This window comes from Grampus griseus (assembly GCF_964374135.1).
Source record: "Grampus griseus genome assembly, chromosome: 3".
Classification (NCBI taxonomy): domain Eukaryota; kingdom Metazoa; phylum Chordata; class Mammalia; order Artiodactyla; family Delphinidae; genus Grampus; species Grampus griseus.
The window spans coordinates 163,903,115-163,925,610 of NC_139019.1; the positions used below are offsets into that span (position 1 = coordinate 163,903,115).

Sequence of the window (22,496 nt, forward strand, 5' to 3'; positions counted from 1 at the left end):
ATCCCCTTGGCAGGTGCATTTTTGGGGGAGCGGCAGCAAGCCCCCCTGTGACAGTAAGGAACCTCCTACAGCCTGCTCCTCCCTCTTCACACCCCCTTGGAGGTATAAGGAGGGAACTGACAGCCCAGACTGCTCGGCTCCAGAGAGGGGAAGGGAGGGTTAAGAAGGAAGGTGTAGAAAGACAAGCTTTGGGGCGGCTGGGTTTCTTCTTTCTCTGCCCCTCTGCCTGGCACACGGTGTCCAGCCATGGGGAGCTTCAATCTATGGACAGATTACCTGGGTTTGGCACGCCTGGTGGAGGCTCTGCGTGGGGAAGAGGAGCCTGAGATCAGGCTGGACCCCCAGCCAGAACCAGTGCCAGGACCAGAGGAGGGTCAGACACACAGCCCGGAATCCTCACCAGCTCCTGAACGCCTGTGCTCTTTCTGCAAGCACAACGGCGAGTCCCGGGCCATCTACCAGTCCCACGTGCTCAAGGACGAAGCTGGCCGGGTGCTGTGCCCCATCCTCCGAGACTACGTGTGCCCCCAGTGTGGTGCCACTCGTGACCATGCCCACACCCGCCGCTTCTGTCCGCTCACCGGCCAGGGCTACACCTCCGTCTATAGCTACACCACCCGCAACTCGGCCGGCAGGAAGCTGGTCCGCTCGGACAAGGCGAAGACGCAGGACTCCGGACACTGCCGAGGAGGAGGTGCCTGTGCAGGTGGCTGGGGGAACTCGAGGAGGGGGGTCTGCCCTGGGCTGAGCCCCTAGGGGCCTTTGTGAAGTGAGTTAACCCCTGGGGTCACAACCCACTTCAGAGGGTTGGGGGGTGATAATCTGTGTAGACAGCTTAGAGCAGTATTCTAGAACTGTTGCCCTACGCTGGTAAGCTGGGGATGGGGTCCCCTGTGTGGCCTTGGGCAAGGCACTCTCCCTCCCTGGGCCCGTAAGGGAAACACCGTCCTTTTCCAGGCGCGGTGTGATCTAGCAGGGAGGCTGTGGGGACTACTGGTGGGATCTGGGGATAGGTACAGCAGGGGCTCCAATCCGGCTTGGCTCGTGGGAACTGTGTGACCTTGTTCACTCATTCACCAGATAGTTTTTGAGGCTTGCCGGCTGCCAAGCGCTGGGCTGGGCTTGGCCCACCGTGGTAGATGGGAGAGTGAGAGTTAAAACACAGGCATGGGGGAGTCTAGAGGAAGCACCTGATCCAGGTGAAGGGGTCCAGGAGGTCTTCCTGGAGAAAGTGATTTCTGGAAGCCTAATTCAGTTTGGTGGAGCGCTGAAGTGGAGCCCAGGCAATGGGGCTCGTTTAGGAACTTCGTGAAGTTGGGTGTGTCTGGGATAGAGTATGTGTGCATGTATGTCGGAGGGGAAGGTGTCAGAGATTTCAGGGATGGCACAAGGCCTATCAGACTGTGAGCCCCTGGGGAAGTCACCGGGTGGCAGTACCCCTCCCTATCCCGGCAGCTGTGCAGTGAACGTCTGTTAGAAGAGACTGCCTCCAGGAGAAGATAGTATTCCCTATGAGGTCTGACGAGGTCCAACTGGGAAAGGTGGGAAGCTGAAGGGACGCAAAGATGATGATCTCAGAGTCTTCCTTTTTTCCCCTCAAGTCCGAGAGAACAGGAAAACTGGCCTCCGCGGGCGTGCGGGGTGGGGGAAGCCCTCATCAGGATATTGGCACAGAAAGGCTGCCTGAGGCCGTCCTCCCAGGAGGAGGCAGCACGGCAGGACTGAGTTGGAGTTTCTGCGCTTTGTGTCTCGCTCTGGGTCCCATCTGGGGCTGCCCGGGGCCGGGAATGTCACAGGGGGGTGCTATTCCAGAAATAGCCTGCAGGTGGCGCCAGAGCCATGGCAGCCCTGCAGGTTGAGTCGGTACTTCCGGAGCATCGAATCATCCGTTATTAAAATGTTTTTCTCCTCCCCTTCTGCTTTTAAAATCCAGGTTCCAAAGGTGTCGGGAAGCCTAATGGAACTACCCCCTCTTCCTGCTTACCCTCCACTTCTGCCTAAGGAGGCTGGAGCGGGCAGGACGGGGATGCTGCCTTCACCTGGGGTTGGGGACCCAGGCTCACTGGAGGCTGGATTTCAGGGAAGACGCACCCTCCGAGGATCCACCCCTAGGCCCTGCCCCCAGCCTGAGGGCCTGGCAAAGGAGCCCCGTCTGGAAGCACAGCCCAAATGGCGCCCCGACCCCCTCACGGAAGGAGGTTGTTCTCAGGCACCCCAGCCCTCCTTCCCCAGCGCGGGGCACCCAGTCAGCTCTCAATAAATGTTATGAATGGATCCGCGTCATAGCAGGCCCGGTCTTGGGACAAGGTAGCGTGAACTGTGCCGATGGGGCTGGGGACCCTCCTCTCCTGGCTCATCCCTTGCCCCCACGTTACTCTGACCTCCACATGCCCCAACTGCTGTTTGGATTGCCGTTTACCCTGGGGCCTTGGGGTGAGCTGCTTTGTGCTGAAAAATGGGAGTGGGCACCACAGGTTAGCTATGGGGTTCTGAGGGGTCGCCCCAGCCTGGCACTTGGCTGCTGGGTTGGCGTCATGAGGCTGTTTCTGTGACCCTTCGTGTTTGCAGACTCTTCCAGCCACCCCTTGCATACTGACAATATCAGGTGGAATCCCCTACCCTGGAGGTGGGGGCCTGACTTGAGGAAGGGCAATGGAGAGACAGAGGTTCCCCCCCATCACTGTCCTCACCTAGGAGGCTCTTACTGAACGTTTAGGTCACCATCGATGCCCCAGCAACTGGGGGCCATGGAGTCACACGCAGGCTCTTCAGAGCAAGGGAAGGACTTCTGGGCTGGGGCAGGGGCGGGGTGGGGAGCTGCAAGGAATGGGAGTATGTCCGGAGGGGGCTGGCCAGGTGAGGCCATGGGTAGGGGGCACCAAGGAGGTGATTTGGCTGTGCTTAGGCAGGAGTGGGTGTGGGGTGGACATCCATCCCCACCCAGGAAGTATGATCTGGTCCTCCTGGGGAGCTGTGCTTGGGGGGATCCCCATCCCATCTGCCTCCTGCACCCCTACATCTTGTTCACCCAGCCCCCTGGGGGTAGCAGATGCCAAGTGCCTGTCCACATCCCTCCCCCAGTCTGAGGGCTGGCCTGAGGGCCCGGTCTCCACCCTCAACCGACAAGGTCTCCCAGGGTTGAGTGGGGGCGGGATTTGGACTTCCACTTGAACTGGGACCTGAGGCCACCCAGGAGGAGGGCTGGGGTTAGCCGGGGATGGGAGACGGCCCTTGAAGACAGCCTGCTGCCCAGGCTTGAAGAGGAGAGGGAAGGAGGAGAAAGACACAGAGGAGGCCTCTTTAGCAGCCCCAAGAGTTTCAGATTGAGTCAGGGGACACGATCCCCCAGCCACCCCCCCGGTGCCTGCAAATGCTAATTGTATAAGCCAGAGCCGCTGGGGTTTGAGACACAGGGAACTGGGCGATTGGGCACGTCCTGGAGCGTTCAAGGAAGTAGCTGCACATCCAGCAGGCAGAAGGGTTGGGGGACCCTGACCCACCTTGCTCCCTCGCAAATGGGGTATCCCAGGGTATAAAAAGGCGGTGGGAGGGGGCCCTGCCTTGGCTGTAGGAGTTAGGGTGCAGGAGCCACAGGCAGAGAAACAAATTAAAGTATTGGGTGTGGTCCACGTCGTGGTGACCTATTTAATAGAAGCACGTCTTCTGCAAAATGGGTTTGACAGCAGCACCCTGGACTGCTTATGACAGTGTGACATCACTGGGGCTGTGGTATGGTTTGGTGGGGTGGCGTGTGCAATGCCTGCCCTCACCACCCTCCAGGCAGTAGCTGTGTCTGCATCAGTAACGTTCCCCCAGGGTTGCCTCCTTCCGGGCCAAGGCCTCCAAGCAGCTTGTCCCACGGAGGACAGGCGAAGCCATCTCAGCACTGAATACAGACTCGCAAACTCCAGCTGGACAATCAGTCAAGATACTCTGTGTACTTGGATTCGTGCACACAGCCACCTGCTCCTGAGTCCGACACACTCAGTACTGCATGGGGGACCCCTGGATCCAACAGTAGCCGAACTTGTCTTCCCAGGGAAGAGGAAAAGTAGAAGTCAGAGGAGAAAGAGATGGTTAAGGGAGGTTTGTGGGCAAGATATCAAGGAACTGAAAATGCCTCAAACCCCAAACAACAGGTCAGGAGGTCTGAGGTCTGGCTAGGGAATCATTTATTAATGGGCTTCCCAAAAGAAATAAAATGGAAATCTGGAGGAAAACAAGGGTACAACCAACAAAGCTAGCCCTTTTCCCCTCCAGGAAAGAAACAAATTCTGAACCTTCCATAACCTCCGCTAAGGAGCTGAAATTTGCAAACCCAGATAAACATCTGGGCGGCTCTGCAGGGCCCCCCCCCCCACAGCTTCCTGGGGCCCCAGCCCCCCTCTCTGCCTCCAGCTTCCAGGCCTCTGCCACCGGGAGGAGCAGGTTCCCTCCCCCACACGACCCCCTGAGGGAGGCTGCTGAGGCCGGCAGGGCCTTTTCTGTTTCCCATAGGAAGTTGACTTCCAGGTCAGCTGAGGGGAGGTTTCTGGGGCCCACCAGGACTTGCTGGAGCATCTCAGATGGTAACAAAATAACAGGGGGCACACAGGGGCCAGCAGGCTTTCCGGAGTCTGCTGAGGGATTGTTTCCAGCTGTCTGGCAGGAACATCAGGCACTTCTGGGGGCCGGTGAGCTTGTACGAGCACACACACCTACGAGTCCCTCCAGGACTGCTCCCCTCGAGGGAGATTCCCAGCCCCCTTTGGTGTGTAGGCTGCAGGGGCCTTCCCTGCCGGCTTTGCTTTCTGGTAGTAGTTGAGGCGCTTGAAGGCCTCCAGGTCCCGGTGGGCGCTCATGATCAGCCGGCTGTGTGGGAAAGGGTCTGAGCTGTGCTCCACCTCGCGGCAGAGTGGGACCATGCCTCACACTCGGGCACATGCCTCACACCTGCTCACACAGGCTCACACCCTCATGTGTACTCAAAGGTCACACACACACAGGCGTGCACACGTGCATAATCAGAATCTACCTGCTGCAGGGCAGGTTGTGACCCTTCTAGCCTCTCTTCAGCACCTAACAACTCTGCGAGGGACGGGGGCCCAGGAACGGTGGAGCTTCCCAGAGGCCCCTCGCTGGGGATCCCGGGCCCACACTGACACCCCAGGATCGCTGCTGTACTGGGCCCTCCACCATCCTCCCGCGGCCCCATCCCCTCCACCCATCCCGGGGACTTGTGGATCCGAGCCCAGCCCTTACTTCAGGTTGGAGAGCTCGATGACGAGGCCTCGCACGGTGTCTGTTGCATCCTCCATCCTGGCGGCTTCGCAGGTCTTGATCCCCATTCGGGTCCTGGTGGGAAGGGAGAGAGGGCAAGAGGCCTGACCTCACTGGACAGCTCCACCAGACTCTGCCCTGGAGGGCTTTGCTGGGCCTCGAGCTGTCTTCTCCAGAGATGAATGCCTTTGACAGTCATGAGGCCACCCTGGGCACAGCCCTGATGGCCGACCCAGCCGGCTCTACTGCTGAAATCACACCGAATCCAGCCACTTCCCCCACCGCCGTGGCCCTTGTCCGACAGCTGCCACAGCCTCCCCGACCCCCAGCTCCTGCCCCTACAGCCTGTCCCCACTGTGGCCTGGGGGGCAGGGGAGGGCGTGGCAATGGAAAGCCAGCCTAAAGCCCCTCCCCAAAGCCCTGCATCATTTGCGCACCTCCAGACCCCAGCCCCTCCCTCCCGTCTCCGCTCCTCCCTGCTCCAGCCACACTGAATTCCTGGCCATTCCCTGAGCATTTCTTAGGGCTCTGGAATGTTCTTTCCTAAATGTCTCCTCCTTGCGGGGGTGGGAGGGTGGAGAAGGTGGGAGGAGGGAGCCCTCTCCATCACCACAGGTTAAAATTTTAACCCCTGCCCTGCTGTCTTTTTCTCCCCAACACTCTGCCGTCTGACCACCTAATTTGTCTGTCTCTTGCTCACCACTGCTCTGACCCCCAATAGGTGGAAGCTTCATGTTTTGTCCCACGCAGCCTCCCCAGTGCCCAGAGCAGTTCCTGGAAGAGCCGGCATTGGCGGGCGTCAGTGTCTATGGAAGGGGTGGATGTGCCTCTGTACCAACGTATCTAACGGGTGCAGCCTGTGGTGGGCAGGGGGTTGCCCAGCTTGGCAGCATCTCCTGGGTTGTCACTATGGGAACCCTGGTTCTGCTCCACCTGCCTCGGTCACCTTGAGATGACTGGCCAGTCCGGGCCTCAGCCTCTTGCCTTTTCTCCCTCAGCCATGGGCCACAGAACCAGACCCTGGGACCCACCTGGGGGCTTCCAGCCATCCATGGAGGCCGCCGGAGATTCATCCAGGAATCTCCCTCCTCTTTGCTCAAACCATAGTGGGGCCACTTTGACTAAACTGCCTCTGGTCCCTGTGCAGGGCGTGCCTGTGTGTGTGTGTGTGTGGAGGGGGGCGCAGGGGGTGGGGCAACAAGAGGTACAACAGGTACTATTTACAGATGTGTGTAAGGGCAGAAGGTGGAAGCACGGCCTCCCTCTCCCCTGAGGGGGAGGAGAAAGAGGAAAGAGACAGACTCCCTAACCCTCCTCCACACTTGCCAGACAGAAACAGAAGCTTGGCCATAAATAATCAATAAGCCGCCACTCTGCAGAGAGGCCAGTTCAGGTTCAAGGTAACGGGAGAGGACTGTCGCTCAATGCTAGCCACCAGCAAGGCTGGGAGACAGGAAAGGTGATGGACTGTGAGAGGCTCCGGGGTGGGGGGAGAGGACCCCCCCAACACACACTCAAACACACACACACACACACACGCACACACACACACACACTCCATAAGCTGGAGGAAAAGCACACCTGGTGCCTGCAGGAGGGAAAGAAGGTGGGCTGCCTTGGGGAATAAAATCAAGCAGGAAATAAGATGGGGCAGGTCGGAGACTCTGGAGGGCCCGAGGATGCCAGAGAGGGGATGGCCCCTGTGGGCCAATGGTTCTTGGCCCTGTCTGGGTCCACTCCCCCTCCATGGAGATTCAGGGAAAGCTCTGGACCTTCTCTCCAGAAAAACGCACAATGTGCATTAAAACAACCACAGAGCTGGAGGCATCATCCCAGGGGTTCTTGAGGAGAGATGCTGGCTTGGGTGCAGGTTGCTGACGAGTTCTCCACTCGCGGGGAGCAGGGGACATGGCTGGTTTGAAAGTCGGGGCTTAGCAACCTTACTGGACCGAGGAAAGTGAGGCCCCTCGAGGCAGAGCCAGGGCGACCTCCGACACTCTCATCCACAAAATGGGAGCTCAAAGGGCTGGGGGGAGGGAGAGCATGGGGGCTCTAGTGCCAGGAAAGCAGCCACTCTCTCCCCTCCCAGGGACAAAAGGAGGACTCCTGTCAAGGAAAGCATTCTGGGGTGGCCTCCCACCCTGCCTACCTTGGCTGGGCCTCAGCAAGGGAGCCTCCATCGGCACGTGGGCTGGTGCCAGGCCAGCAAGGGTCCAGCCCGCTCCCTGCAGGAGACAACTGGAAAGACAGAGCATGCACACCTGTGAACGGCCCAGCTGGGTGAGCCCTGCATAGGGAAGGAAAAGTCAGGCAGGGGGGGTCTGGCTTCTCCTCTGCCACGCCAGGAACACCGAGGCTGGACTCCTGCAGAGGAAAAGTGGTGTGGGGGACAGATGCCACGACGGCCAGACCTACAGGCCACCAGCCCGGGCTGCTCTCACCCTCCCTCTTTGGAAAGAAGGCAGAAGGGCGATACTGGGCCTGACCCTGGGGTCCCGTCCCGGGCCTGCGCCTTTCGACAGGCTGATTTGTACTGGTGGGCGGCTCCATCCACACGTTCTCTGTCCCTGACAACTGAGGAGTGGTGCTGTCTCCAGCTTGTCCTGCAGTATCTAGAAGGGTACAGAGAAGACCCTGAGTGGTGGCGACTGTGGCGAGGTGGGCATCTGGCATGGAGGGAAAGAGGTCGGCTAGATAGGCCACAAGTTTCATGTCAGGAAGAGATTTTGCAAATGTATTTTGAAGGGAAAATTCATAATTGATAGGGGAGAGAGCCAGATAACCCTGAGAAGCCTAAATTTCTAAATGTCAACGGTGGTTTAATTTTCATGGAAAATGTCAGGCTCAGTCGTGGAGGTGACATACGTCCTTCTGAAAAGAGGCAAAGAGGCTGAAATGGAGCGGCCGGCCCAGGGCTGTTGGGCCTTTTCTGAGGACACTAAAGTCCTGGGGTGGCGGATGGGGTGAAGGGCTTGCGCTCAACCTGCAAAGGGTCCCTGAATCCAAAGGAACAGACGTGAGGAACTGGCTGCAGCCCGGCGGCTCTCGCGTGGGGATGACTCCGCCTCCAAGACACTTAAGTGTCCGAAACCACTTTTGGTTGTCATGCCCGGGGGAGAGGGAGCTCCTGGCACCTGGGGGTGGAGGCGAGGGACACTGCTCAAGCCCCTGCTGCGCACAGAATGGTGATCCAGCCCCCAACACCAGTAGTGCCGAGGTTGGGAAGCCTGCTCTAGGCGATACAGTTTCTCCCGTGCACCTGGCTGACTTTCACGGAGGCAACTCTGTGACTTAAAATACAATTTGAGGGCTTCCCTGGTGGTGCAGTGGTTAAGAATCCGCCTGCCAATGCAGGGGACACGGGTTCGAGCCCTGGTCTGGGAAGATCCCACATGCCGCGGAGCAACTAAGCCCGTGCGCCATAACTACTGAGCCTGTGCTCTAGAGCAAGTGTGCCACAGCTACTGAGCCCACGTGCCACAACTACTGAAGCCTGCGTGCCTAGAGCCCGTGCTCCGCAACAAGGGAAGCCACTGCAATGAGAAGCCTGTGCGCCGCAACAAAGAGTAGCCACCCTCGCCGCAACTAGAGAAAGCCCGCGCACTGCAACGAAGACCCAATGCAGCCAAAAATAAATTTAAAAAAAAAATACAATTTGATGCCACGGATTCACCCAACTCACGGCACCATTCTTGGTCATGAGGGATAGTCTCTTTCCCAACAGGTACCACGGCTCCCACCAGGGTTGTGTCAATGTCATGACAAAGGCGGTGCTTGTATTGAATGTGTGGGGACCACCCCTGTGGGCTGTGAGAGGGGCCTGGGAGTCAGTGTTTTAAAAGACACTGCTTGTGGGCAGAGGAGGGTTCCACCGGCCCTGGGGTAAGCACCACGTCCCCAGGGAGCCGCAATGAGAAGAAAACACCAAGTGTTCCTGTGAGGGCAGCTGGGTTTGAAGCCAGTCTGTCACTGCTGTGAGACCCCAGGGCCCCTCCTCTGAAGCGGTGCTCACAGCTGTGCCACAGTGAGGTCGAGGGCTGCTCTCTCGGTCCACCTGCGTGCCGTTCCTATGTGTCCCTGCCCACAGGGCTTGCCCGCACCTTCCATGGGAACCTGTGCCTGGGTTGCCCCGACTTGTTCAGGAACGCCCAGTGTCAAAACAAAACGTGCCTGGGCGCCCACAGCCTTGTCAGGGCAGTGCCTCCTCTCCCAGCAGGGCTGTCCACCCCAGCTGCTGCTAGGTCCCCCGCACTGGTGCTGCCAGCTCCTCGGTGATTTCAGAGTGCACTCACTGGTGGCAGGTCTGGGAGGGCTTGCTCCTTTGCCCTCTGGGCGCCACCCAAGGTCCCAACTGCTTCCCCAGCCTTATCCCTCAGCCACAGCCCAAGAAGCCAGAGACTGGGGATGACTTAGCTCTTCCTTCCAAGAGAGGGGTTTGCATTTTTCAAGGGATGCAGCTTTAGTTATAAAGTTTCAGCTCTGCCCAGCACCTGAGTGCCCACCTCTCCCGGCGATCGTGTTTAAACACTATGACCAAACCGCGGTGTGACTCGATTTCTGTGCTCTTGCTCATCTGGTGATCACAGCAACGTGCAACGGGTGGTACAAGGAATTGGGGCCGGGGCAGGGAGGGCCGGGTCTGCAAAGTCACCGGGTAGGCCTGTGTCACAAATGACCCCTGGCCATCCCTTGGGAAGGCAGCGCCTGAGACCCACATTAGCTCAACCCAGTCACATCCCCCTCTGCAGTGGGAACAGCTGGCTTTCTTCGGCTGGGCACCAGATGACATCCTTTGCTTGTTTGGGGGCTGTGTCGTATGATAAGACTCTTTTAAGTGCCGAAATGACAGGGTACAAAATGCTCACTCCGGGAGAGGCAGGTGGGAACGGTGCTACTGAAAACCTCATGGGGGCAGGGACCATGCCTGATCTGTTCACTCCTGGCATAGAGCGGACTCTCACATCTTAAAAACATTTTCAAACAACCAATAAAATGAAGTTTTAAAACAGGGACAGCCAAAGAAACGGAGGCCATGTTTGTGAAGCGACATGGGCTCTGCGTTCGTTCCAGGACGGAACAGTTGAGGCACAGCTGCAGAATCAGGCCAACCTGGGCACAGACCCAGGCTCCTCCCCTCCTGGCTGCCTCATCTGGGGCAGGTGCCCAACCTTCTTCAGCCTCTCAGCCACACCCAGTGTGTGAAAAGAGAACCACCTACCTATCAGGGCGAGGCTGCAAAGCACTTAGCTCAGGCTCAAGTGTGCCAGCAGCCAGAGATGTGGCGCTTCCTGAGGGGGCGGGGCCAAAGCAGGGACTGCCACCTGCCCTGACAGGTGACTGCCAACGGCCAGCACAGGCTCAGCAGGCAGATCCCTGAAGGACGCAAAGCCCCTAAAATTCCAGCAGACGAATGAAATTCCATGTATGTGTCTGAAAAAGAATTGTATCTGGGCCCCCAAATGACCCTAAAGATGGGCAAAGGTTCTTTCCAGTGGGGGAATGAAGTCCCCGCCCGCAGGCCCAGGTTTGAGGTCACTGGCTTCTTTAGGTCACCCCATCTGGTCTGTCACCCTCCATACATCCCTCGGGAACCTCCGGCCAGAGCACTGAAGGGTGGAGGGGGCAGGTGCACCAGGGGCTCTCCCTGGGCTGACAAAGCACATGTGTGTCACATCCCGGGGCTCTTCAGCTCTCACACAGATGGGCCCCTCATAGAAAGGCAGGTCTATCCTCTCCAGAATATCACAGACTCCACAGCTGCTGAAGCTGTGACTCAGACCCCTGGACTCATCTGCTGTACAAACAGATGGCCACGTGCCCACCTTTCCCCCACTACCGGGTGGTTTGGGAGGGTTTGTGGCCATTTGGCACCTATACTAGGACATCTCGCTGTAACTCAAGGAAGCTCTTACCTGTTCAGGTGGGGCTTCAAAACCAGGGGCTTCCAGGGCATCCTGTGTCTGGCTGTCCGGCAGGAAGTAGAGTTCCATGGCTGAGGACCCCTCCCAGACAGCCTGCTCTGAAGAGTCAGCAGGGTGCTCAGGCTGGCCTGCCGGGCTTGTGTGGGCCTCTGGGCTGCCCTGACGTGCCCCAGCATCCTGGGGAGGGCCGTCCACTGCTTCTCTGTACGCTGGTGGAGCACAGGCTCCGAGGGACAAACCGCGCCCCTTGAGGTCTTGTTTGTGGCTCTGGCTCCCTAACTCAGCTGCCTTTTTAGCCACAGGTTGTGATAGCAAAGGCAACAAGCACATACCTCCCAGCCCTTCTTGATCCGGGCCTGGTACCTGTGTCTGACCCACACCTGGACCCATTTGCAAGGTTAAAGGGCTGGAATCCCCAGCACCTATTGTGGGCTCTTGGATCTCGTGAGCCGGAGCCAGGGAGGCTGCAAGGCCCCCCGGGACATCATCAGGGGGCTTGTCTTCCCGCCTTGCCTCCTCTCTGCCTCCTGTGGTCTCCCCATTGAGAGGCATGCACCCGAGCAGGGCCCTGCTGTGGCCTCCATCAGGAGCCTTCCCACTGGGAGAGGCAGTCACCCTGGCGTTGACTGTCCCGTCTGGCCCAGCCACCCCCAGAGCCCTCTGTTCTGGCTCCGTGGCGTCTGTGCTCACACCTGCGATGACAACAGCCCCAAGGCGGGAGCACCTTGGGCTGCTATAGCTCCCCTCTGCTCCCCCGCCAGTCCAGCTGGGCGTCTGCAGAGGCCCAGATGGGCCCTGGGCTGCAGATCTGGGCTCTGGGCCCAGGATGCCATCTTCTTCCCCCTGGCACTCCTCAGGCAGCTCAGCTCCTGCTTCCCCTCGGGCACCTCCCTCCTGAGGGGCTCCTTGGTCTGGCTCCTCTTCAGCATCACTGCCTGGCAGGTGCCGTTTCTGGCCATGATCACCTGGAAGCCAACCCTCCTCCGTGCTTCCACCATCTGGCACGTTGGTCCCATGCTTTGACAGGTGGTCCTGGCTGTCCCTCTCTGAGGCCGAGGGCACTGTCCCCCACTCCAGAGAGGCAATGCTGGAGGCCAAGGGCTGAGGATCCCCATCGCCAGGCACCGGCGTCACAGGGTTTTGGCCGCTGGGCTCGGGGCAGGCGCTGTCTGCCTGGGTCCGGTCTCCTGGGTCCCTGGTCTCCTGGAAGGCAAGCCCTGGGGACTCCTCTCGAGGCTGGCTTCTGGCCTGCTGGGCACTGGGTTCTGGCAGCGTTTCCTGAGGAGAGAAAAAGACTCAGCCTTGGGCCTTCAGTAATCGACAGCTCTGAGGATTTTCCTACTCATTACTGCCCCTGTACGAAGTCTCAGAAGCTGCACGGATGACGGTGCGCCCAAATAGGGATCAGTCCCCATGCTGGGCAGAGCTTCGTGCCAGGGGCTAGAGGGGGAACCGGAAGCACAGGAATCCCTTTTTTTTGTGGCCACACCACACATCACGTGGAACTTCCCCAACCAGGGATTGAACCCCCACCCCCTGCAGTGGAAGTGCGAAGTCTTAACCACTGGACCACCAGGGAAGCCCCAGGAACCCCCCTTTCTACCAGCTCCTTCTCCCCACCAGCACCAGGCACGTGGAGGCTCTCGGGAAGATCAAGGATATAAAAATCAAGGAGGTCCTGTGGATTGCACCAGTGTCAATGTCCGTTGCCTGGTGCTGCCAATGGACTACAGTTATGTAACATGCTACCACCGGGGGATGCTCGGGGAGGGCACACGGGGGCCTCTCTGCACTGTTTTGTTTTTAATTTTGGTAAAATACACATAACCTAAAATTCACTATTTTAATCATTTATTTTTTGAAGGAAATGATCTTTTTAAAAAAAATGTTTATTTATTTGTCTGCACTGGGTCTTAGTTGCGGCACGCGGGATCTTTCAGTGTGGCACGGGCTCTGTAGTTGCAGCGTGCGGGCTTAGTTGCCCCATGGCATGTGGGATCTTAGTTCCCTGACCAGGGATTGAACCCGCGTCCCCTGCATTAGAAGGCGGATTCTTAATCACTGGACCACCAGGGAAGTTCCCACCACTTTAATCATTTTAAAGTGTATATAGTTCAGTGGCATTAAGTACATTCACAAGGCCGGGCAACCATCACCACCATCCATCTCCAGAACTCTTTCATCTTCCCAAGCTGAAACTCTGTCCCTATGAAACACTAACTCCCCACTTCCCCGGCTCCTGGCAACCCCCATTCTACCTCCTGCGGAATCAGTAGAATTTGCCTACTCTAGGGACCTTGTATAAGTGGGATCATACAGTATTTGTTGCTTTGTGTCTGGCTTATTACACTTAGCGTAATGTCCTTCAGGTTCATCCATGTGGTAGCATGTGTCAGAATCCCTTCCTTGGGACTTCCTTGGTGGTCCAGTTATTAAGACTCCATGCTCCCAATGCAGGGGGCACGGGTTTGATCTATGGTTGGGGAACTAAGATCCCACATGCTGCGTGGTGCGGCCAAAAATAAAAAAAGAATTTCTTTTTAAAGCTGAATAACATTCCGTTGTGTGAATATACAGTATTTTATTTGTTCATTCATCTGTTGATGGCTACTTTGGGTGCTCCCACGTTTTGGCTACTGTGAATGATGCTGCAGTGACCATGGATGCACAAATATCTGCTCCGTCATATGGATATACCACATTTTGTTTATCCATTCATGCATCGATGGACACTTGGAGCCATATTGTTTCCTTTTTTTTTTTTGTATTTTATTTTTTTTATACAGCAGGTTATTAGTTATCCATTTTATACATATTAGTATATACATGTCAATCCCAATCTCCCAATTTATCACACCGCCACCCCCCGCTGCTTTCCCCTCTTGGTGTCCATACGTTTGTTCTCTACGCCTGTGTCTCAGTTTCTGCCCTGCAAACCGGTTCATCTGTACCATTTTTCTAGGTTCCACGTATATGCATTAATATACGGTATTTGTTTTTCTCTTTCTGACTTACTTCACTCTGTATGACAGTCTCTAGATCCATCCACGTCTCTACAAATGACCCAATTTCGTTCCTTTTTATGGCTGAGCATACTGTTTCTGCAACCTCCTCTGAGTCCACATAATGCCCTGGAGATCCATCTAGGTGGTTATGTGTATCACACCTGTTTGTTCCTTTTTTATTGCTGGGTTGTGTTCCATGGTGTGGATGGACCATGATTTGTTCAACCATTCAGCAGCTGAAGGACATCTGGGGTGTTCCCGGTTGGGGGCGATTACAAACAAAGCTGCTGGGAATGCCCACCACTCACTTTTTTTTTTTTTTTTTTTGCGGTACGCGGGCCTCTCACTGTGTGGCCTCTCCCGTTGCGGAGCACAGGCTCCGGACACACAGGCTCAGTGGCCATGGCTCACGGGTCCAGCCGCTCTGCGGCCTGTGGGATCTTCCCGGACCAGGACACGAACCTGTGTCCCCTGCATCGGCAGGTGGACTCTCAACCACTGCGCCACCAGGGAAGCCCCCACTCACTTTTTTAGGTGTGTGTGTTCCAGAGACATCATGACCCCTGGAGCTCATGGTGGCAAGGACAGGAGAGCCTGCTGTAAGACCCACCCACCCCGACTCACACAAAAGCTTCTGAGAAGCATAGGGGTTCAGGGATGGAATGTGGGCTGCCTTTCTGAGTTTCACTACTTTCATGCAACTTGGGGAAGAGAGCTCTGGCCTCGACAGCTTCAGTGCAGGCACGGCTGTCCTGAGTACCTCTCACAGGCCTGCGAGTTGCTGGCGTGGCACCTGCCATCCACAGACATCTGTAATGCTAAAAACGGGGTGTGTGTGCGGAGAGATGCAGGCTAGCCATTGCCAAAGGAAATCAAGGCTGAACTTGGCTGCCAAGGTTGGGCCAAGAGGAAGGTCGATGGTAGGACCTTACCAAGCTGAAGGCCCCACTCCTGGGGTCCTCTTCCCTCCTCTCTGTTCGTCCTGTCACTGTCTTCCTGGGTTTTGTAAACTGGGGGACAAACCTCCCGACTGAGTTCTGTGAACCAGATACAACAAGAACAAAACAGCAGTAAAGATGAGGGAGGAATGACATCTCGGAAATCAAGCAAGCAGACACCAGAGCGTTTCTCTCTTGCAATCTCAAACTCTCAAGGCCCTTGCCTTCCATCCCCAGCACACCCTCCCACCAGCAGTTATTGATGAGGAATAGAGACAACATCTCCAGCTGAAGGGAGGTGGCACCTTTTGTACATATGTCAGGCTGCAAAACAGGCTCACCTGGGAAGGAGGAAGGCGAACTGGCTCTTTTTCTGGCTGCCCGAGGATCCTGGAGGGAGTTCCTACTTCCTCATAAGGAGAGCTGGGAGGAGAAAGACAAAACAGAGGAGGTTCTCAAGTCCTCCTACGCTGTTAACTTGCATAGTAAGACAAACAGCAGCGAATGAAATCCAAATGCAAAGTAGCGCCCAGGGTCTCCTAAGAGGGAGGCCCTGGAGCACCTGCTGAGAGAGGGTGGGATGGAGAAGGGGACATGTGACTGCCAAGAAGGGCGTGGAGTCCCACATCCAGAATCCAAGCTGCCTGCTCTGGCAGCACTTAAACTCTTATAATCCCAGGAACTGGCTCCTGAAGTAAGAACAGGAATTCTCATTTGGACTGACTGACAATCCAGCCCCCAGCTCTGCAAACAGTAAAGAAGTTGTAGATACAAAAAACACAGTGTCTAAAAAAATGGGTGTATTCTTATCGTCCAAAATGCGGAAGCAACTGAGATGGCCTTCAGTGGGTGAGTGGATAAATAAACTGTGGTAATCCAGACAATGGGACGGTATTCAGCGCTAAAAAGAAATGAGCTCTCCTCTAATCAATACTCCGTAATGGCCTATGTGAGAAAAGAATCTAAACAAGAGTGGATATATGTATATGTATAACTGACTCACTTTGCTGTACACCTGAAACTAACACAACATCGTAAATCAACTATACTCCAATAAAAATTTTAAAACATAAAATCATGCCATCTGCTTTATAAAAAAAAAAAGATTGAGCTCTCAAGCCATGAAGACACATGGAGATACCTTAAATGCATATTACCAAATGAAAGAAGCCAATCTGAAAAGGCTATGTACTGTGTGACTCCAACTATATGAAATTCTGGAAAGAGCAAACTATGGAGACAGTGAAAAGATCAGTGGTTACCTGGGGTTGAGGGGAGAGATGAATAGGTTAGGATTTTTACGGCCATAAGACTCTGTATGATACTGTAATGAGGGATATATGTTATTATACTGTTGTGCCAACCCACAGAATGTACAACACACGGAATGAACTCTAAAGTAAACCGTGCACTGTGTCAATGTAGGTTCATCCTTGGTTAAAAAATGTACCGTTCTGGTGAGTCATGGTGATAATGGGGGAGGCTGTGCATGTGTGGGGACAGGAGGTGTATCGGAAACCACTGTACCTTCCTCTCAATTTTACTGTAAACCTAAAACTGCTCTAAAGAAATAAACCCTTTTTAAAAAAACTGGTGAGACTTATGGTTATGTCTAAATAAATGTGGATATGTACGTTGTAAAAAAAAAAAGATCAAAATCTGGAACTGAAACTTCATGGTTTCAACTTTGGAAGTGGAGCAGGAAAACGCATGAAGCTACACTAATGGGCTTGAATCGTGCCAAGGGAGGTTATGGAGACAGAGTAACTCTAGATACTGATCGCAACCGCCTGTTTCAAAATTTTTAATTGGGATGGGTTGTTTGGGCGGCTTCTGGGGTACTGGCAAAGTTTCATTTCTCAACATAAATGTGTTAAACTGATTGCTTTATGTTGCCTTCTTCTGTTATATTTCTGCACGTGTGGTATTTCTTAATAAAACATTTAAAAAACAGAAACAAAAGAGTGGGAACCCACTTCTGTGGGTTCTGATTATTCTTATGGTCTCAGACAGTAGGGTGGGCGGCAGCCATGACCCCGTCAGCCCTGATATGGCCTCTCGAGGGGTGAGGGGCGTAGTGTGACATCACTGTGTCTGTCTGGGGAAACAGCTTAGGTGTGATACATGGCCCCTCTCTTCCTATCACACACACAGTCTTTAGCCCTAAGATTGCAAAGACCTGAGATCAGACAGACACACACCCCAGCAAATGGTTCTGTCAGCCAGACTGCATGCCTCAATTTTTCACTCAGAAAACGTGCTAGTCCAATCCATGATGCTTTCTCTGAAGACTTCAGGTAGCAGGAACCTTCCTTCTCCTAACTCCTGCTAACCCTTTCTACTCTGCTATAGTTATATGTGGTTTAACCCCGTGGAGACTGAATGGTTCTCCAGATCTTTCTTCCTTTCCCCTACCGTGCTTAATTACATATTTTCTGAAACAATAAGGGAACTGGGAAACCACTGTGGTAAAGAGCAAAGGAACCAGACGCAGCCAGAACCCCAGCCTGCCTTGCACCAGCTCAGTGGCCTTGGGAAAGTCATTATGATCTCCTGAAGCCTCAGAGTCCTCATATGCCAAATGGGGACATAAACCCATGGCACAGTGCCGTGAGGATTAAATGAGCTGATGTGTGTAAAGTATTTATTATTAGAATGCTGCCTGGAACATAAAGATCTTTATTCTCTCTTATGGGTTATTGTTTCACAGACCCACCACTCCTTCAGTCCCCTCTTGATTAAGAGGGAATGTGGGATAAATATGGATTTGACCAACAGGCAGGGCAAGTTGCATTCTGCAACTAAGTGACTTTGGAAAATTCAAGGTCTTCCTTGCCCGTGGTTAAAATATCGACCTTTCTTGCTGAAGAGGAGAGTCCCCAGAGCAAAACTTCGAGAAGCTCAATCCAAGGGCCCCAAGCCCCTGTGGGGGATGCATGGCACTGGATGGGTCGTGTTGACTGGCCCCCTCCCCTTTGCATCCTGTGCCCACTGTCAGCAGAGAGGCTTGCTGGAATGTTCTGAGCCACCTACCTGGAAGCTGCCTGCCCTGGTGCCTCCGGGCTCTGCTCTGCAGAGGGAGCGGGTCCTGATCTGCTTTCTGTCTCTTCAGGGTGATGCCAATGGCCCAACTTGGAACTCTGGGGGTCCCCGTCAGAGTCTCCTAACCTTGGGTTCTTTGGAAGTTTTGGAGGACGGATTCCTTCCCCTCCTGGTTTAGAGACAAAAGAAGATGAAGGGGAGGGGGATGGCGGGAGCGTGCACTGCCGTGGCCGACCACCAAACACATCTGGGCCACTGATGCAACATGAGCAGGCTTGTGCAAAGGGCAGGAAATCCCTGCTCTGACGCTTGCCTGGAGAGTGAGAGATGAGATGGAATTTCATCCAGGTGGGACCCAGGAGCTTACATGGCCATGGGATCCAAAGGCTTTTAATCTATGGACTGGTCATGACTGACGTTCAATCCTGAGGTGACTGGGCCTGGCTCGGAACCACACGAGACAACCTGGCCCAGCTGACTGTCTCTCTGCGGAAGTGCTGAGAGGTGTGTCCTGGCTCCTTCAGGTCTCAGCTCAAATGTCCCTGCAGTGGCATCCTTGCCTTTTCTACAGAGCAACTCCTCTCGGGCCCATGCTCTGTTTTACTCACTTCACAACTTCTGCAAGTATCCGATGCACTGGGTCATTTTCTGTCTCCTCCACTACAACCTGTTCCATGCAAGGAGGGGCCTCAACTATCTCACTCTCTGCTGGGTCTCAAGTACCTAGAAGAGCATCTAATAAACTGTTGGTGCTCAATAAATACTTGGCAGATGACTGAATAAACGCACAAGAAAACCCAGATCACCTCCCAGGAAATGCAGACAACACTAAATTATGTACCATTCTGGTTTTCCATGATGCTTGCAGAATATCCATCCTGGGAAAACTGGGACCCAGAGTCGTCGAGTGCTAAGGAGGTGACCTCTCTGCTGCCTCTTGGTCCCTGTTGTATCCCTACGATACCTTTCCCAGCATTGAAAGCAATTTAGAGCCTAAAGGTGCATATTAACATCTATTTGTTGAATGAAGGAAATTCCCTTATACAGAAACTGCCCATAGTGGCTGGCTTGCAAAACCTCTCCAAACTCTGGCCCCAACTGACCCATTTATTCAATGAACAAATAATAAGGGTTGACTCTACTGAGTTCCATGCCAGACACTGTCCTGAGAACTCAGCTGCGCTATGACAAAACTTCAGGCAGGGCCCTGATGTTAGGCCCATCTTATGGACGAGAAAGCTGAGGTACAGGGAGGCTGAGGAATCTGGAACAGCATCCAGGCAGTCCCGTTCCAGAGCCTCCACACCTAAGTACACTTGAGCACTTATTGAGCACCTACTGTGTACTGCATCTCTGACTAGGCAGTGAGAACAAAAAGACAAACCAGACCCGGCTCTGATTTTCTTGGAGGTCGGTCACGTAGACCCTTTCCAAACTCAGCTCCTTACATACCTTGAAGTAAAACCATTGAATAAGCCCCCTCTCTCCAACATTGAATGCTAGGGTCCTCCTCAGCACCCGTTCAGCTTTTGCGGCTTCACTAGACCACAGTGGCTTTCCTGTAATTTCTCCCAAGTCTGTCAGTTACGGTTCGTGTGTGCCCATTTAGAACTTCACCCCACTGTTACTTGATTAGCTCTCTCAGTGAGAAACATCTTTCTTTTTCCCCTGACTAGATCTTGAAGCTGTCAAGGGCAGGAACTGAGTCTCATCTTGATCTCATTTTCACCCTGCCTCCCACCCCCCACCTCAGGTGCCTACGCCAGCACTGCACCCAGAGCAAAGCTGCGATGAATGTTTCTTACACAAACACATTCCCACCTTGTGGTCTGCCATAAAATGCAAAAACATAGCAGTTTCATTTACTTAGTTTCTTTAAGATGTCCAAACACTAGCTTGCTTTGCTCATCCAATGGACATTTATTTGTACCAAATAAAAAGCAAAAATATCAGAAGTGAAGAGGCTCCCATTTCCTTCCTGTGATCTGTTCCCACAGGATTAATTTAAGAACTAAGGCAGAACCTTGTGTTCAACACCAGAGGCCAAAGACATCACAAGGGAAAGGGCTCCTTTCACCACCTGCCAGAATTTTCTTCCTTTCTCTCCACGCCATCCAGGACACACAGAAAGAGCTGTCCTGGGCCAGCCCAGGGTCCACTGAGCAGGGGAGTCCACTGCAAAGCGAGGCCCCATATGACCTGCTGTGGGTGGGCCTGGCTGGCCCCAGCTTCCCCCTCGAAGGTCAGAGAAATTCCTGTGCCTCCAAACAGCTTGTTACTCATCTCTGCACAAAACACCTTCAATCTGTTGATAGTATCTTTCCTGTCCCACATCTTGGGAAAAAAGGAGTGCTACTCTCGAAGTTCATTAACCACTAAGTGAAGGGGTCATTTCTAAACTTTTAAGAAATTTAAACTACCTTAGCCAATGACAGGAAAATGAAGCTATACTATGTAACACTGGGTGTTTTCCTTTTCGAATGAAGGAATTCTATACATATATTGAGAAGTAAAGACAATCTCGAAATACCATGAAGTTGAAAAACAGAGGTTGCAGATCAGTATGTGTGATGATTCTATTTTCCAATAAAAACACTGTATTTGTGTATACAAAGAAGAAGTTTGGAAGAAGTAGTGTACTGAGGTTCATTTCCTGTTTTTTATGCTACACTATATGTTTGATCGTCATCCTATGGTTGAGGGGGATGTTAACATTAGGGGAAGCTGGGGGAGGGTAGACAGAACTCTGAACTTTTTTTTTTTCCTTTTTTTTCTTTAGCTTTTTAATGACAAATAATATAGAACAGAAAAGTTAGCATAGGTGTACAACTCACTGCAAATTCATAAAATGAACAGTGTACTTTACATCTAGATCAAGAAACAAAACATTTCCAAGAACACAGAAGTTCCTCTCATGTTTCTTTTCCAGGCACAACTCCCTCAAAGGTAGCCACAGTCCCTGATTTCTTTTCTTTTTTTTTTTTTTTATTCAAACAGAAATGAACTATGTTTACAACTTTTCTGTAAGCTTAAAGTTGTTTCAGAATGAAAAATTTCTTCTTAATCTGAAAGGGCAATGATAACAGCAGCATGTATTTGTGTCCTACCATGCATCTACTCTCCGTGCTCTACAAACACTAATCCACATGTGAGCTCTAGGGCACAGTTCTCTACTTTGGCACTATTGACATTTGGACACTATTGACATTTGGGGCCAGGTCATTCTGTGTTGTGGGGACTGTCCACCACATTGTACGATTTTGAGCAGCAACCCTGGCCTAGATCCACTAAATGCCAGGACCAACACTGCCCCCCCCCGCCCCCACCACCGCCCACACACCAGTTGTGAAAACTAAAAATGTGTCTAGACATTGGCAAATGTCCTCTGGAGGTCAAACTGCTCCCCCCAACGGGTTGAGAATCACTGTTTGAAAGTAAAGCATAGGTGCTCTTATCCCCTACAAATAGGAGGAAAGTGAGACACACAGTAGGTCATCTGCCGTCATACAGAGAGATGAACCCAGGTTTTTGGCTCGAGAGTGAAGCAGTTCGCCACACACCAGGACATCAAGCTCTATTCACGGGTCATCTCTGAGAGTGGGCCTGCATAGAGGCTGGACCCCTGCCCTGAAGCCTGGGGGCCTCCCCTAGGCTGTGGGATCCCGCTAGAGGCTGGGGGAAGCTCCACAAAGCTTTCCCTTTTTACTGTAAGCACTTCTCCATGAGTTACATTTGTATGAAGTCATTGCATGTACGAAGTCAGTGTTGTTATTTTAAGGAGCTTGGTGTGATCATCTTAGCATTTCTGCAATAAGCCCACCTTCCTCCTGTAAGCAGAAGCAGCAATAAAGAGGTGTCAACTTGAATGGCCAAATACCTGAGGTCCGAAGCTTCTTCCTCTTACTCATTTTATCCCTCCCTAGAGAAATCTGAAAGCAAGAGCAAATCTCGTCATTACAAGCAGTTCCTGCCTCTGGGTACAGACCCAGTGGCCTTGGCTGAGGCCACCCCACCCCCACCTGGGCCCATCTGGCTGCCCCAGGGGTCACGTGGGCCCCAAGGGGACACAGGGTGGGAGTCATGGCTACCTTGGGCTACGGCCGAGTTAAGAAGTTAAACTCCTCCATATGGCAGAGAGCAGAGGGGGAACTGCCTATCTTCTGTCCGGGGCCTGAGAGCACCTGGGCCGCCCCCCTCTAGTCTCTAAGATGGGGCAGCCTGTGTGAAGCCCCCTCCCTCCAAGCTGGGACCCTTCTAGGGACAATGCAGGATTTCCGAGGTGACACGTGGGGCCCTGCAGGGTCATCGGAGGACTTTAGAGCAGCCACCGG

At 53.8% G+C, this 22,496-nt stretch overlaps 2 protein-coding genes across 2 annotated transcripts; one reads left to right on the forward strand and one right to left on the reverse strand.

The window, feature by feature from the left end:
- Positions 1-246: 246 nt before the first annotated feature.
- NANOS3 (nanos C2HC-type zinc finger 3) lies at positions 247-2,049 on the forward strand (the record flags this gene model as incomplete). The annotated part of the gene is made up of 2 exons (XM_082652377.1): positions 247-706; positions 1,934-2,049. 2 exons carry the CDS (start codon positions 247-249, stop codon positions 1,999-2,001), a joined length of 528 nt encoding a protein of 175 aa, XP_082508503.1. The 3' UTR covers positions 2,002-2,049.
- A 2,363-nt stretch (positions 2,050-4,412) lies between these two features.
- On the reverse strand, positions 4,413-22,088 carry BRME1 (break repair meiotic recombinase recruitment factor 1). Its single transcript, XM_082651192.1, has 8 exons — positions 22,043-22,088; positions 18,157-18,334; positions 15,465-15,546; positions 15,118-15,222; positions 11,172-12,458; positions 7,409-7,497; positions 5,242-5,334; positions 4,413-4,851 (listed from the first exon to the last, which is right to left on the reverse strand). Exons 1-8 carry the CDS (start codon positions 22,071-22,073, stop codon positions 4,698-4,700), a joined length of 2,019 nt encoding a protein of 672 aa, XP_082507318.1. The 5' UTR covers positions 22,074-22,088; the 3' UTR covers positions 4,413-4,697.
- Positions 22,089-22,496: the final 408 nt, after the last annotated feature.